This window comes from Chelonoidis abingdonii, chromosome 24 (genome assembly GCF_003597395.2).
Source record: "Chelonoidis abingdonii isolate Lonesome George chromosome 24, CheloAbing_2.0, whole genome shotgun sequence".
Taxonomy (NCBI): domain Eukaryota; kingdom Metazoa; phylum Chordata; order Testudines; family Testudinidae; genus Chelonoidis; species Chelonoidis abingdonii.
The window spans coordinates 18994175-19010953 of NC_133792.1; the positions used below are offsets into that span (position 1 = coordinate 18994175).

General features: G+C 42.7%; 1 protein-coding gene across 2 annotated transcripts in view; it reads left to right on the forward strand.

Annotated features, from left to right (window-relative positions):
• Positions 1-16779, forward strand: part of COL5A1 (collagen type V alpha 1 chain) — a 260301-nt gene that overhangs the window by 213835 nt on the left and 29687 nt on the right. For both annotated transcript variants that reach the window (XM_075060418.1, XM_032767553.2), the window contains exons 38-52: positions 971-1024; positions 3558-3665; positions 4504-4593; positions 4719-4772; positions 6483-6590; positions 10054-10161; positions 10829-10882; positions 12541-12594; positions 12756-12863; positions 12963-13016; positions 13119-13226; positions 13994-14047; positions 14822-14929; positions 15655-15708; positions 15823-15876. In XM_075060418.1, coding sequence (XP_074916519.1) covers positions 971-1024; positions 3558-3665; positions 4504-4593; positions 4719-4772; positions 6483-6590; positions 10054-10161; positions 10829-10882; positions 12541-12594; positions 12756-12863; positions 12963-13016; positions 13119-13226; positions 13994-14047; positions 14822-14929; positions 15655-15708; positions 15823-15876 — 1170 coding nt within the window. The remainder of the gene's footprint in view (positions 1-970; positions 1025-3557; positions 3666-4503; positions 4594-4718; positions 4773-6482; positions 6591-10053; positions 10162-10828; positions 10883-12540; positions 12595-12755; positions 12864-12962; positions 13017-13118; positions 13227-13993; positions 14048-14821; positions 14930-15654; positions 15709-15822; positions 15877-16779) is intronic.

A 16779-nucleotide genomic window follows, 5' to 3' on the forward strand; every position in this document is an offset into this window, starting at 1 on the left:
AGGAGTTTTTTAAAACACGTTTCAGAGCTGAGCTGTATTAATTTTGCTGAACAAGGGCTTTCAAAGTTTGTGAATTTGGTACTGCTCACCTGTAGAGCCCACAAGAGAGTAAGTGCCCAAGAATACCTCTGCATCAATAAAAGGAGAGAAGAATGTTTTCGCAACTCTTCAAGGGGCTGCATTAAACAGCTTCAGCTGGAAGCTGCCAAGATTTCCAAATATAATTTCAGAAAGACACAAAGAGAAATGTGTTCATGGTTTGTTCGTAACAAATGTTGATTAAAAAAAGTAAATAGCATTTGGAAACTCAAACACCACATCCTTGTGCTACTCCGTTAGAACCAGGAAGTGAAACTGACTGTATGCAGAAAGCGAAAGGCAGCAGTCCAGTCTCAAAGCTGGGACTGAGTGAAGCACAAAAACAGAAACCAACAGTATAAGCAATAGGAATAAAGGGAATTAGATTTTTAAAATTCCTTCAACTTTAATAATCTCACGTGTTATTACTAAGACCGACAAAGATTTCTCTTTAGTATTTCCTCCAGGTTCACAGATTCTGGGGAAAGTGTTTTACAAATATATATATCAGGCCAGATCCTCAGATGAGGTAAATGAACATAGTGCCATTGAAATAATAAAGCTCTGCTGATTTATGCCCACTGAGGGTCTGCCCTGTATATTATAAACAAGTAGTTCCTTTACTGAGCGTTTCCCCTAGAAATCACAGCCATAGTTGAAAGGGTTTGATAATCTCTTTTTCTTGTTTTGCCCCTGTGAATAAATAGATAGATATTTCCCATCTCCTGTTTTGATTTCCTCCTTTTATTGTCTTTGGGGATTTCCATTCTTTTACAGTCGATAGTAAGTTTTATCAGAGCATGCTGAGCTTGATACTCTCAAGTAGCATGCTGAGATTCTTGTATTACTATGTCTTGTGGCTAATCATGATTCATTTTTCTTTTTAAAACAGGGTTTCCAAGGCAAGACAGGTCCTCCAGGCCCTCCAGGTGTTGTTGGCCCGCAGGTAAGAAATGGACACAGCCTTCACAGCGGTCCTGCCCTGCTCACACCTGTTGACAAACCACATCAGACTATAGACACTCACGTTTATCTTAGCAAGTGGGACAATGAATAGATTATACAGACCAGAGGCTGGGATTTTCAAAGTGGGGCTATGAAACAGCGATAGGTATTTGGCATCTTTATGTTCCTGGTCAGAGATGGTAGTAAACACCCAAACCTCTCTTTTTTTCATTGTGTGTTAAATTTAACTCTGAAGTTTTCACTCACCAGCCCAATCTATCGAGGCATTAGGGATCTCCCAGGATAGAACTTTTAGGGGAAACTTTCCTCGAAGTCCTGGGAAGTCGTCATGCTCTCATTCTGCTCAGTGAAGTGACTAAAAATTTGCTTCTGTATAACTGAGAGTAAAAGTCCAGGCTCTGATTTTCCTAATGCTGGTGTAAATCAGTTAGTGCCTATGAAATTAGTGGAATTACACTGGTTTAAAAATTGGTGTAAGATCACAATTGGGCCTGAAATTTGGCCCATTTGGCATCCTGCCTCCGTTTATGATAGTCTGTATTGTAAGATATTAAGTAATCAAAGCCTTAAAAGCAATATCGAATGGCTACACAAAATATGGCCACATTGGTACATTTCATGGCAATGCAACATTTCTGTTAAATGTCATCATAAGGAAAGGCATCACTATTTAATGTATTCTTAAAACACTGCTAGAGTCTACAAAACCCTTTCAGCCCCAGTGAAGTCAGTGTGGCTACCTACTTGAATAAGTGTGTGCTGGATCAGTCTCTATAATATCATTTTTATTTCTAAGGTTTTAGAATGAATGGAGACTGATTATTTATGAATTCTCCTTGCTTTGATTACATGGGAAGGTGTTCACTGTTTAATTACATAGTAATTAAGATGTCTGCTCCGATTAATGGCAAAGTTCAATATTAAAGGGCAAATATATGATTATTTCCATCTTCTAAAACACAAATTTGATTGTGTGGCAATTGCATTTGGATCTACTAAGTATAATTAGCGTAATATGCAGGACTGTGGCATCACTGTTTATCATTCAACCTACAGTAAATGTCACCCTGCACTTTATCAAGACACACAGAATCCCGTTACAATTACATGGTAAAATTCAAAGTAAATACGTGATTCTATGTGAATCATATGTTAACACCATCATTAAAAGATTAATTACCACCAAGTAACATTTTTCTTCATATCAGAATCTACCTTACGACAGAAATTCCAGCATAATTCCTGGGTTGTGTTCTATTCTATATCTGTTGTTATACCATGCTCAGCACCATTAGTCCCCATGTATAGTACTTAGGTGGTCAATAATTATCTCATGTAGTCATAAAGTTAATCAATTATTTATGCCCAGTACAAGAAAGACATGGCAGGTTATAGTGCACTTTGGAAACTTTCCAATAAAACCTTAAGCATAATAATAATGTTGCAGTTTATACAGCTACTTTCATTCTGAAGGATCCTACCACACCTAACAAACTGATATACAAACTGTATAGAGATGCAGTTTTATCTTATGCTGGAATGAAGTCCCTCCCGAAGTAAAACTGAGTGTCTTATTAACAGTGCACAGTGACACTGTTAAGAAAATGCTGTAGACAGTTGAAACTTCAAGGGGAAATTAGATAGAACGAACAAAATTGCCTTTTTTGGATAACAATGCAAAACAAGTATGTAACTGAAAATAAGACAAATGGTACCTGTCCATTGTGGTCAATAAAAATACTACAACTGAGCAAAACCAAGCAGGAGCTATCTGAGCCTTCCTGATGTTTCATTTCTAAAGTTGGTGCTTGAGTAATAAGACGTTGATGTGGTGTGGCTCCTCTGACCTAGTTTAGGTGATCTCTACGGGGGATGCTCCATGCGTTTGATATGATGGTTTTCAGTTTTGGGTGGTAAAGGTGGCCTGAATGACCATTGTGACCTTTCAGTGCACTTGTTGTTTCAGTGTTACAGGCCCAGGTAATGGAAATGCTGCCTTAGTGAATTAAAAGTGGCAGCTGTGGTGGGAGAACAAAAGACACACGCTACGAATGACAAACTTCATCTGATTGTGTTTACTGAAGAACTCCAAGGGAATTAGCTTTCCATTTACATTGCCTTCCCGAAGATTGCACTAGCCTCCCCCAAAAGCATCACTGGCAGAAGAAAAAGAGAGTCTGAAACGGGGTCCACATTTTTTTACAGAGATAAGCCGTGCTTGGGCACCAGCATCTGCAGCTTTTCAGTCATCAGTGAGGGTTGCCAGATTTAACTAGGGCTGTCCTAAGAGTCACTGACGTTGCTGGAGACTGGCCTCACTCACAGTACCAGCGAGCTTGATTGCATGCTCAGTCCTAGCACCTCTAGGGGTGGGTATTAGCAGGAAAGGGCTGCCCATTAAAGGAGATGGACGGGTACAGTTGTGAATGGCATTCTCTGATCTACAGACTTTTCTCATTCTTTCTCTCTCTAGTATTGAACTCTTCCCTCAGTATCTCTTGGACTTTTCTTAGGGTCCTACTGGAGAGACGGGTCCAATGGGTGAGCGTGGGCATCCAGGTCCACCGGGTCCACCAGGTGAGCAGGGTCTACCTGGCCTGGCTGGAAAGGAAGGAACCAAGGTACGTTGTTGGTACATTTGATCTGACTTCATATTCATTCAGAGCTCAGATTTGCTTTGGAGCATAATGTTCAGGCAACAGCGATGGAGGAGAGGACCAGTTCTGGTTAGAATCAGGCTCATTCATTCTGTCTGAGTAATGAATGACCCCTGGGGGTCTGACTGGATGACACTGAGAGGTTAATTTTCAGAAGTACTGTCATACACCTCTAGCAACTTGGCTGCAGGTGCAGACTAGGTCCTGAGAGCTGAACTGACTGTGATTTGCATTACAGTGCTCTTTGGCATGAGCTGATCTGAGATCATCCCTCTTTGTGAGCAAACTGTATAGGATGACATTTCTATTTGTATGAAGTTGGGATGGGCCCAAGCCAGAAACCCCAAACTGTACCACCTGTCCCTCACCTCCAAATTTTGCGGCTGGACATGAACCTAGATCAGAATTTCACTATGAACACCTCTCTTGAGAACGAGCTAAACCAGAACTAGGGACCTGAACATACCCTGAACTTTAGGAGCACAGACCTTCAAAATACAGATCCCGGGTCCAAACCTGGATCTGAACTCTGCAGCTCCATCCCTGTCAGTGGCATCTGTAGACAGTCACTGGGTGCTTCAGCTATTCATGTTTAACAAGAGGCCAATATGACATGCTGCTGTTCAGTTGATCCTGTAGCCAGGGTGAATGTAGATAGATCCTAGGCTGGACAGAAGAAGAGATCAGCTTCAGAGCAGAAGCTTAGTGTTTCAAATCCTCACGAGAGTTTGTATATCATTACACTCTGGCCAAAGGAGCCAGGCCCTTACTGATTCTAAACTTCTAACCTTTCCCATTACAGGGTGACCCGGGACCTGCCGGCCTTCCAGGAAAAGATGGCCCCCCTGGCTTACGGGGCTTCCCCGGTGAAAGAGGTCTCCCTGGCCCAGTTGTAAGTAAAAGTTCCTCTTGTGCTTCCCACTGGAGTGACGCAATACAGAGTGTTATGTGATGCAATATACAGTACATCATATTTTCCAATGAATGACACTGTTTCTTCTCTCTTCTTGGTTGCAGGGAGCTCTTGGGCTGAAAGGCAATGAAGGTCCCCCTGGTCCACCAGGCCCAGCAGTAAGTATTGGCTCTTCATCCTTTATTGGCACTACCTAATACATTACAGGCCTACTAAGTAACTACTGAGGCCTAATCACTCTTCACAAGCAGTTACCCATTTTCCCTTTTGGTGTTAACTAATCAGTATTTGAGTATACTTTATTTTAGGAGACACATGCAAAATGGTTTGGTCACTGTCCTGTAACTCTGTTGACGATACATGGTGTGCTGAGGGGACGAGATGGCTCAGGGCATTGGCAACCTGGAGAATGAGACTTTAGTTCTTCGAGTGCTTGCTCATGTCCATTTCTCATTAGATGTGTGTGTTCGCCACATGCACCAGTGCCAGAAGTATCCATAGGGGAGCAGCTCTGGTGCCCTCTGGAGTGGCGCCTGGATGGCGTGGTATAAGAGGCACTGCCAGCTCTCCCCACCCTCAGTTCCTTCTTGCCACCAGTGATGGTGCATGGAACGTTTGCTGCTCTTACCAACACTGCTTAGGCTTCGTTCATACGAACTAGAGTTCCTGTAAAGTTAGCGTACATAGCGACAAAGAGTCCTGTGGCATCTTATAGACTAACAAACATATTGGAGCATGAGCTTTCTCCAATACATCTGTTCGTTTAGAAGGTGCAACACGACTCTTAGTCTGGATCTGTAAAAAGCGACAAACACAGCTACCCCTCTGATACTGAGTGTGCATAGTTAGTAGTTGAGGTAGATAGCCCTTAGCAGTAGTTAGAGTTTTATTAGTCCCATCAAGGACTTAGCCGGGGACGGGGCATGTCCCAGTCCCCAGGCTTTAAGTCCTGCAATCGCTGCGAATGGCCCATGCCCGTGTGCGATCTGCATAGTAGCTGTCTCAGGTGCCTTAGTGAAGGGCACCTAAGTGATACGTGTTGAATCTGCAAGTCCTTTAAACCTAGGACCAAGAAAGAGTGTGAGATCAGACTCAAAGTGCTCCTGATGGAGTCCAGCTCACTCTGGCCCTGGAGCAAAGGTACGACTTGGCACCCAGCACCATGGCATCAATACATAGTGCCCTGCTGGTGTCAAGCCGGCACCGATCCCTAGCCAAGAAGTCGAAGAAGACTGGTAGGGGACAGTCCCCTACTCCCTGCAAGGGGAAGGATAGGGCTGAGGGCAAGCTAAGACCTGTGCCAGGTGGCTCATCTCCCCAATCAGGAAGTCAGGCCTCAGCTCATGTCGAGTGATGCAGCCCACCCCATTCCTTCCTGGAAGTCTGGACACAGAGACGGGCCTTCATCAGCGTTGCCAGTGTAGACTAGCCCTTAGTCATCGGCTTGAAGCCCACTCAGGTTTTTGCCCACTGAAAGCTGTCCCAGCTGAGATTCTCTGTTCAGAGCAGCCCTTCCAGAAGAGAATATTCATCATTAAACCCTTATTGCTCTTCTACATTAGCAGTAAAATGGCTTGTGCACTTGTTCCAAGCTCTGATCGTGTTTACCCAGCAACTGAGCTCCAGTGCTATCCATTGAAGAACCCAGCCATTCCAGTGATTTTAATTAAAATAAAAATAGTCAGGATCCCTCGAGCGTATAGTGCAGGATTATTGCATGGCAGTCACACCATCACATTCTCTCTTTTACTTGCCCACTTTTGCACTTAATACATTTTCTACGTCCTAATTTTTTAATTTTTCTCCCTCTGTTATTTTTAATACATGTGATGCCTAATGTCTGTGCCATTCTCCTCCCCCACCAACAGGGTTCTCCTGGTGAGAGAGGTCCAGCTGGGTCAGCTGGCCCAATTGGTTTACCAGGAAGACCTGGACCCCAGGGACCTGCAGGACCTGCTGGTGAAAAGGGTGCCCCAGTAAGTATTGTGTCCAAGTCAGAGTGGGTGAAATATGCCTCAGTGTGTGTGCGTGTGTGTCTCTGTGATTCTATGTTTTTCATGTCGTCTATGAGCCACTTATCCCCTCTACTAAAACCCCAGGCACAGTTAGCTTTCCTGAAGGCAGCAAACATGTTTCAATCCATGGGAGTTATAGAAAAGAAAATCGAACTGACCTATTCAACTGCTTCCCAACTCTGTACCAGGGAGGGATTTCTCTAAAGTTGTATTCTGGGAGACTTAGTAAGTGCTAACTGGTTCTTCTGATATTTTCTCAAAACTGGTGCAAGCAGGAGGGTAGGCCTGTGTGTAGTAAATCCTGGATGACTCAGTGCTAGATGAGAATCAAGTTGTTTTCTTTTGTCCACAGCCTTGCCAGCTTTACAAATCAAAATCCTGCTGTGTAGGTGTTGGCAGATTTTGCCATTGTAAGCCCAGGCACTGGAACTGCCACTGTCTGTGCTGTGCGTAAGAATAACAAGTGAGGCAGGCACAGGAGAAAGAGAAAGGCAGACACATTCCCCTCAGAGTAAGTTGCTCTAGGGAACTATCTTTAACAATTCTTTTCATTCAACTGGAGATGTAGGTCTCTGTTGAAGTTGATGGGAGTTTTGTCATTGACTTCTAGGAGAACAAAGCTATGCTGGGGGAAACTGCTTTTGAAAATCTCACCTGTACTGTAGTGGAAGTATTGTCTGTCTCTCCACTTCCCTTAACCATGTTAGACTGAAGCTACAAGTGAGCCCTGCAGTGGGAATGTGATCTTGCAACATCTTGTTGAATGTCTGTTCTACAGAACCTGTGTATGGTCCAAAGGTCAGAAATGGCTTCAAGCAGAGAGAGAGGATGTGTGGAATCTATTCTCAAAACAGTTGGTGGAGGTTAAAATGACAGGGCATAACTCCTCTTGGTGAGAAGCACTCTTAGGATGGACGCCTGGGCACTTCATTTCACCCTCAGCATTAGACATGAGAACCAAACCACAATATCTTTAATGTAGATGTTTTCTTCTCTTCCTTTTTCCTTGTGTCTTTGTATTTCCTTCTCTTTTAAGATATGCAAAAAAATCTTCTATTAGAATCTGAACCCGAAGAAAGGGGTACATAATTGTTGCAATCTACAATAGTACAGCACTGATGGTGTTCTGTTTGGATAAATACAGACCTGAATGTGTGCTAATGTACCTTAAACAAAAATATATATAGCTGAATAAGTCACCTTACAATAGTAGTGTTGTAGATAGAACATAAGAATGGTAATACTGGGTCAGACCAATGGTCCATCTAGCCCAATATCCTGTCTCCCGACAGTGGCCAATGCCAGGTGCCATAGAGGGAATGAACAGAATAGGGAATCATCAAGTGATCCATCCCCTGTCATCCAGTCCCAGCTTCTGGCAATCAGAGGCTAGGGACACCTTGAGCATGGGGTTGCATCCCTGACTATCTTGGCTAATAGCCAATATTGATGGGCCTATCCACTATAAACATATCTAGGTAGGCAATGAAAGTAGCAAGAAATGGTTTCATTATGAAAAGAGTGGCCAAGGATGGTCTAAAAATCCTAAGCCCTACTGTCTTGTCACCCGGATCTTCCTCCTTCCATCTGTCTTATACATTTCGTAGTCATCCTCAAATAGCTTATGGTGCCATGAGAGCCATAGCCTGCAGACTGTTGAGCTGCCCAGAATGTATCTCCATATGGGGGCTGAGGGTTTGGATGCCTGCAGCAATGAGAGCTAATGCTGCTTGGTGCTAACCCTTCACCAAGCTAAACAGTGCTTGGACAACTGTCTGCTACTTCCATACAACATGTTCACCTCAAAACTATGCTAAAACTAGTCCAGAAGAACCAACTGGGATTATCATTCTTATCGTTGAACGGACAATGCCTCCTTGTGCCATAGGGACTACTAAAATCCATTTCTGGAAGGAATAACTATCCTCTTCCAGATATCCTGGCAATAGTTCTTTCACTGTCCCTGCCTGAAAAGCTTAGTCCATATGTATGTGAACCAGGATCCCAAATCTAGTTGAGATCTTTGGGTGCTGCTGCATCTTAGTAATGGTGAGTTGTTTAAAACAGTCCATTTTGATGTCAAATGTTGAGTTGTGATTCAAAAATTGCACTTTTTCTACGGAGTGAGGAGGGAAAAAAGCTCAGGAATAGATATTTGCTAAGATCCTACAGCACTAGGCCTCAGTGTAAGAATCTACCTGATAGATGCGTGGGAAAGTAGATACATAGACAGACACCTGAAGTGGACTCTGGCTGTGCTCCTGCAATATATCACTTTGTGCATCCACAGGCCTGAGAGAACCAGCAGCTCTTTCATTCTGCAGGAGTATCTCGTATCCTTCCATGTGAGAACTGGATAGTGTGTAGTTCATTATTTAAAAGCGTAGCTCTGTGCATCTCCTTTGGAAGAAGGCTATTTGCCTAGTCCATGACACACCTAAGCTGCTGTGCAGATGTATATCACTGACTGTTTGCTTTTGAATCATGCTCATCGCAGTCAGCCTCATGTCCAGGGAAATGGCCAAATGCTGGCCTCAGAGATTTCAGACTGAAGTAGGACATTTGTGTTGATTTATTTGTGTTATTAAAGGTGATCTTTCCCCCACTGATTCCTGCATTTGATGGTTTATTGAAAGCTTTAGCAGCTTGTCCTGAGGCAAGAATTACCTCTTGAAACAGCTTTATGAACATCTCTGCTGCAAAGTATATGTGTAGTGTGTTATTGGAGAGATGAATATGCAATTTATCTGGCATCTAGTCGTTTACAGCAGGATTCAGACAATTAAATTTTGTGCTAGGGAAGTGGAGAACATCAGCTCTTCAGCTCACATAAACAAAACCGAATTCAATTGATGACTCTGTCTGAAGGATACAAAAAAGTAGATATTTAAGCAGGAGGCCGGCAGTGGTTGCCTTATTCACGGAAAGTATTTTTCAGTAGTTCATAAAACACAGAGAGAGTAGGTCAATGTCTCTGGTACTGAAGAAGGGAAGGAATTCTATCTATTCCATATATAGAACTAGCATTTACTCTTCATTAATTAGAGTAGAAATTGGTATCAATAAGATTTGGCTCTTGGAAATAGCAAATGGTTGAATAAGTTTTGTTCATCACTCAGAGAAAGAGATGGGATAGAAGAGTCAAGATAGAATGTCATGATACCATAAAAGTAGCAAAATCTTTGTATTCACAGTCAGATACACTTTTTCCTTTCTTTATCTTTTGATGGAAATTATGGCTGGCTTATGACAGTGAGCCTTATCGACCTATAAAATGTCTGCCAGATACTGGTTCTATTATATACATGAAAACACAAGTAAAGGTTATTGCCTGATGATAAGCAGTGAAGTTAATGGGATTATGTGCTTGAATCAAAGGATGGAAGAGAGCATTGTTTAACATGCCTGTTCATGGTACCTCCAGGGTGAAAAAGGGCCGCAAGGCCCAGCCGGTCGTGATGGTATTCAAGGTCCGGTTGGACTCCCAGGCCCAGCAGGTCCTGTTGGTCCGCCAGGAGAAGACGGGGATAAGGTGAGAAAAATCTCCTCTTAAGTACACTTCTACTCCAAGAAGCACCCATGCAAAATGGCCTCTTCCCATTTGGCAGACCTGTTCCTTCTGTGTATTCGGAGCCAGATTTGCTCCATTTAGTGACATAATTGCATTTTTACTGCTTTTTATGTCCCATTAGCCCTGCAGTGTCAGTAGAGCTGAGACAGAATTGGCTGGATTCTGTTCCTCATCAACAAAACTTTGAATTAAGTTCCAGTCTGTTACTCTCCTGTGAGCTTATTCTACTTGGCATTGCTCCAGTTTGCTATCTTTTCCAAAATTAATTACATTTCCCCAACACCTACAATAAGCCCCTTTGGACAGCAGGATATTCAGAGATGGTTAGCATGTAAATATGCCTCTCTCTTTCCCTTTCTCCACCAACAAGGTTAGCATAATGATACCTCTGGTATCTATCAGCAAGTGAGAAAAGATTTCAAAAAAGGTTTCAAAAAAGAGATTGCACCCTGGGGGTGCGATCCTGCCTCCCTTCCCATAACTCCCCTGGGAAGTTCTTATGGGAGTTGGCTACTCTGGGATCAGGCTGCAGACATGCTAGAATGTAGGGGTAAATGTCATTGGTCTATGTAGATACACAAATAGTCACTGAGCTCTGGACAGATTTGTACACATTTGTGTCCAACAGGGTGAGATTGGAGAACCAGGCCAGAAAGGAAGCAAGGGTGACAAAGGTGAACAGGTAAGCTGGAACTTCGTTATATAAAAGATGAGTCTTTTTGTATTTCACAGTCCATGTTGTCCTCCATGTGGGTGTGGGGTCCTAGACAATGTCTTTGGCAGCAGCTAGTCTGGTAGGACCTCTGCAAGATGGTTATTTTCCATTATTTGATGGAAATATAAAACTAAGTATTTAATTATAATTTCCTCTGTATTTGCCCCCCCTTTTTTTATACATACTGTAATGTGAAAAGGAAAAAGTAAAGGTTAAAAGGTAGAGTGTATAAAACTAATTTGACCCATATTAATGTATGGAACAGAGACTTGGCCAGCTACCAGAAAGGAAATCAGTATGCTCTCCCCCATGGAAATGAAGATGTTGAGGTGGTCAAATGATTAGACACTCCATGACAGGAAATGTAATGAGGTTGTAATGGGCCTGAAGTTGAGGGAGGATAGAATACTTTGCTATGGGAATGTCTAGCAGAGATCTAAGAGCTTGCATTGATTGGGGATGAAAGATGACAAAGGGTAACAGGATATCCGTGAACCTCAGAGAGACCTATCTGCACGACAGCATGGTATATGATCACGTGTTATGGAATTAGGCTATAAATGTCACCAATCCCAAATAAGAAGATTGGACTGTAAAAAGAAAAATACAATGGATGGTCTTCCAGTGAAATAAATTTAAATGGGCCCTGTATAATGCCCCCTTATTTTAACATTGCAGAAACAGCCCCATCATTACTACAGCAGGAATAGCCCCTATAGCTCAAGTTGCATATTCATTTGAACCCCTCTTTTCAGTTGTTCATAGCATTCCAAAACTTTCCCCTATCAGGTAAAATTTCCAGGCGTGGATAAGATGCTTCACATGAGTAGTTAAGCTTGTAAATAAAATTAGATGCCATTATTTTATATTATGGGAGAAATATCATATGATCATAGAGTTAAAACCATATTGTAGTGCATATATACTGGGGGGCAGAGATAAGACTGTGAGAGCAACCTGAGATTTGGCATTTACTGTCCTTTGAGCATTTATCTGTGCTACCTTAATTTTCTATTCATATAGTGTTTTGAGGTAGTGTTATAACTATTGGCCACACATTATATTACACAGTAATATATAACTTTGTTCCTCACTTTCCAGAAAGATTTCTGTCCCCTAATTGTTTTGCACTATGTAGTAAAAGTTATGTTACGGTAAAGACTGCAGTGGCACCTTAAAGACTAACAGATTTATTTGGGCATAAACTTTCACGGGTTGAAAACCCCACTTCTTCTGATGCATATGAAGAAGTGGGGGTTTTTACCCACGAAAGCTTATACCCAAATAAATCTGTTAGTCTTTAAGGTGCCACTGAACTCCTCGTAGTTTTTGTGCATACAGACTAACCCGGCTACCCCCTGATACTTGGCACTATGTTAGGTTGTAATTCTGTTCACACTCAGCCTAGATTACAGTAGTGTGATTCCATAGACATTAAACTAATTGACATTGGTGCATGCGAGAGCCCAATTAGGCCCTTTCTCTTCTATTTGTTGTCCACACTTTAGAATTGTAGTGAGTTCATTCCTAGATTGTGCACAATGTGTGCTCCATACTTGATAATTACAGGAGTTGTTTAGTCCGTATTGCTAACCATCCCATTGAACATCTTTTTTTCTAAACAGGGTCCACCAGGTCCTACTGGACCACAAGGTCCACTTGGTCAACCAGGTCCAGCTGTGAGTATTATTGCTATTAATTATTAATCATCAATGATTGACCCAGCTTGCTCCCATTGAGAAAAGCGGGAGCTTTGCCGTTGACTACAATGGAAGATGGGGATGGGGGCCCAGCTATAATAAGTATTTATAATACACAATGCTAATCCCTTTCTCCCTAGGGAGCTGATGGGGAACCAGGTCCAAGAGGACAACAAGGCCTCTTTGGTCAGAAAGGTGATGAAGGTCCAAGAGGTTTCCCTGGTCCCCCAGGCCCAGTGGGCTTGCAGGTAATTTCCAATGACGTGCGATATTCGGGGTTATAAGTCCCTATGTTGCTCTTGTGATGTAACCCACTAAAAATATCCCATATAATCATATTTCCACAGGGTTTGCCCGGACCACCTGGTGAGAAGGGAGAAACTGGTGATGTTGGACAAATGGTAAGTGAGATCCGATTCCTTAGCAGTTTCATCGTTAATATCAGCATCTGTTACAAAAGGTTTATTGTCTCACCAATTACTTATGCCTCTCCTTCCTTGTAGGGCCCACCAGGTCCCCCTGGGCCCAGGGGTCCATCTGGACCACCAGGAGCAGATGGTCCACAAGGTCCTCCGGGTGGAATAGGAAATCCTGGAGCTGTAGGAGAGAAGGTAAAGCATGCTAAGCCAGGCCTGATTCTACTTCCATTGAAATCAATGGGAAGCTTGCCACAGACATCAATAGAAACAGGCTTGTGACTTGAGCTGTGGTACTTACGTTGCACATGGGCCTTGTTAACCAGCAAGTTTTCCATTAAGCTACCAGCAACTGTTTAAAATGGAGAGGAGACGTAGATAACTCTGTCCATTGGTAATAAATATAGACCAGTTGTTCCAAACCTCCTCTTCAAATCCAGCCCAGCTCAGTAGTGACTGAAAGTTTTGCCATCTGATGACTGGCCTGATTACAAAACAAATATTGATGGGGGTCTCTCTAGTTCCTAGTGGACAGGTGTCCAAAAACTGCCATCGCAATGGGCACTGATTAATACAATTGCTGGTGGTCTCATTAGAGAATCCAAGGATGTAACTGTCATGGAGATTGAAGTGTACTTTCAGATAACTCTGTGCAGTCAGGGTTAAGACATATCATGACAGGGTAAAAATACAGTCAATGATGGGTCCATACAGGCTAGTTAGGAGTATTAATTCTAATAAACATTTTCACAAGAGCTGGTTGGAAATTTTTGATAAAAAACCCTGCAAGTGACCAGTTTCCAGGAATTTACTTGCCTATTTACTGACCAGCTCTAATTTTTTCACTGCTGGACGTGCGTGCCAGCTTTCAGTTGAAGAGGAACTTTCTACACAGCCCACTATGGTGTGCTATCAGTAACAATATATAACCATGTGATTTCCCCCCTCACCCCGATCTATAGGGTGAACCTGGTGAATCTGGTGAGCCTGGTCTTCCTGGAGAGGGTGGTCCCCCGGTAAGTGGTACATTTTAAAATATACATATATATCATAGTTTTAACTGAAATTGAACAGGATTCGTGCCTTAGAGCAGTTGCAAGGCAGGGTAAACAATATGATGGTCCTTCTCGTTACGGTGAGTTTGGCCCCACATGTGTGAATTGCCTTGAAAGCTCAGCACACCTCCTTTGTTTGCCAAAGCTGGTCCTTTTTGTTTTACAGTGAACTTCTCAGGCAACTGGTCAGACTTAGCAGAAATATTAAAAGAATTAAGATCATGTGTCTGAATGTACAAGGTTTCCTGTCTCTCTGGAGCCCTTCTGAAACATGTATAAAGGCTAGTGGACAATGGAATTCATTCTCCCCCTCAGTGCTCCCTGAAAGTTTAAGGTTTTTCAGGTCTGTCTTTCCCCAGGGTTTGTCTTGAGGGGTTGGAAATTGAGGTTTCAGAAGAGTGCTGTGTGGAATAATGGTCATTGATGAGTAAGGATACAGAGACTGAATTTATCCTCCATTTTGGAAGGAAAGGTGGTGGACGGTAGGGGGCAGAACAAACTATGGTTGGCTGCAGCTTACAGCAGGCTGACCAAAAAGCCTGCTGTATTTATTGTGAAATAAAAGTTCTCCACTCCTTAGTAAGAACAACACAGGGACCATCTAATTATTTGGAGCAGGAGGTATTTATAATAAACAATGCCCAGGTATCCTGAGAGGTGTAATTGACCATATAAAACAAATACATAAATACCAGCTTTTTCTCTACCTAATGGAAAACCTTGTTTTCCCTACAGGGTCCTAAAGGAGAAAGAGGTGAAAAGGGAGAAGCTGGCCCCTCCGGTGCTGCTGGTCCTCCTGGCCCTAAAGGTCCACCAGGTGATGATGGACCTAAAGGTAGCCCTGTAAGTAGCCCATCTTATAGGAAAAGTGTTAAACGGAGGGTTCCTTTTTGAAAGCTGTGTTCCAAAGATGCTTGGGAAAGTTGATATGGCTTAGCAGTCAAATGAACCATACCTTCTAGGGGTGTCCAAGTTCAAACCAATTCCATTGGGATTTTTAAGGATGAATACTCCTAGTTTATAATATATTCATTTAATACTAGAATAATCAGTCCTTTTCTAACAGAGGGCCAGCTTGAGATCTATATCGTGCTCACTTAATTAATCAAAACAAAATCTCCAGCTCCAAACCGTCTCAAAGTTTGAAAAAGTTCTTATGACTTGCCTCAAGTTTATAATGGGATAACCCAAACATTGTATATTAACATCCATAAACTTTTAAAAATTTTGGATCCTGATCTGAACTTCACAGCTCCTCTCCATGTATGATAGCATGGTCCAAAACTCAGGATCCTTTCAGCTTTGGAAAAGCAGCAGAGAATCCTGTGGCACCTTATAGACTAACAGACGTTTTGGAGCGTGAGCTTTCGTGGGTGAATACCCACTTCGTCAGACGCAGCTTTGGGAATCTGAACTTTGAACATGTCAGAGCTATGTGTCTCAAGGCTTTGCTATGTACAGTAGCTCTTTCAGTTGTGTCTGGAATAATGGATACATGTTGCTTTAGAGTTCTCCAGTAACTATACCGCAGTTGACCTGGGGATATATTTTTCTCCTTCCTTTTGCAGGGTCCAGTTGGTTTTCCTGGTGATCCTGGCCCCCCTGGAGAACCTGGCCCAGCTGTAAGTGCCAACCATTCAGAAATGATCTCAGTGAGGCAGTCAGAATGAACTGCTTTCACCCTGGACTGGAGAAAGGCAATTCTTAGTATATAAATCTCATTTCCCTCCTCCTAGGGTCAAGATGGTCCCACAGGTGACAAAGGTGATGATGGTGAACCTGGTCAAACTGTAAGTACATTCTGGTAAACAAGGTCTGTTAAGTATTAGGAGTATGGTATTCACCTGCTGCTGCTCCTTCTTCCTATGTCTAATCTTTGCCCAGATCACTAGAAATGTAGAAATGTAGGGAGAAATTTTCAAAGGGACAAATGATAGTTACGCACCCAACTCCTATTGACTTCTACTGGGAGCTAAGTACCTGACTTCCATTGTGCTGTGAAAATCTCTCCCGCTCTTCTAAGTCTAACTGTCCAGTAATTTACTGGACCCCAGCAGTGGACTTTATAGCTTGAGTATATTATGTGTTCCCTTTTATTCATTTTAAGATGCATATTATAGTTCAAGTAAAAGCAGCAGAGAATCCTGTGGCACCTTATAGACTAACAGACGTTTTGGAGCATGAGCTTTCGTGGGTGAATACCCACTTCGTCAGACGCATGTAGTGGAAATTTCCAGGGGCAGGTATATATATGCTAGCAAGCAAGCTAGAGATAACAAAGTTAGTTCATTCAGGGAGGATGAGGCCCTGTTCTATCAGTTGAGGTGTGAAAACCACGGGAGGAGATACTGGTTCTGTAATTGGCAAGCCATTCACAGTCTTTGTTCAATCCTGAGCTGATGGTGTCAAATTTGCAGATGAACTGAAGCTCAGCAGTTTCTCTTTGAAGTCTGTTCCTGAAGTTTTTTTGCTGGAGGATGGCCACCTTAAGGTCTGCTATAGTGTGGCCAGGGAGGTTGAAGTGCTCTCCTACAGGTTTTTGTATATTGCCATTCCTGAGATGGGGCTCTCTGAAATGCCATACTCTTTATCTGTACCCTGCAGGACATCCACCAGTGGTGCGGCTCCAAGAGCAATCGGTTTGAGAGGCTGAAGGCCACCCAGGTGGCTAAGGGGATCCGGGATAATGAGCG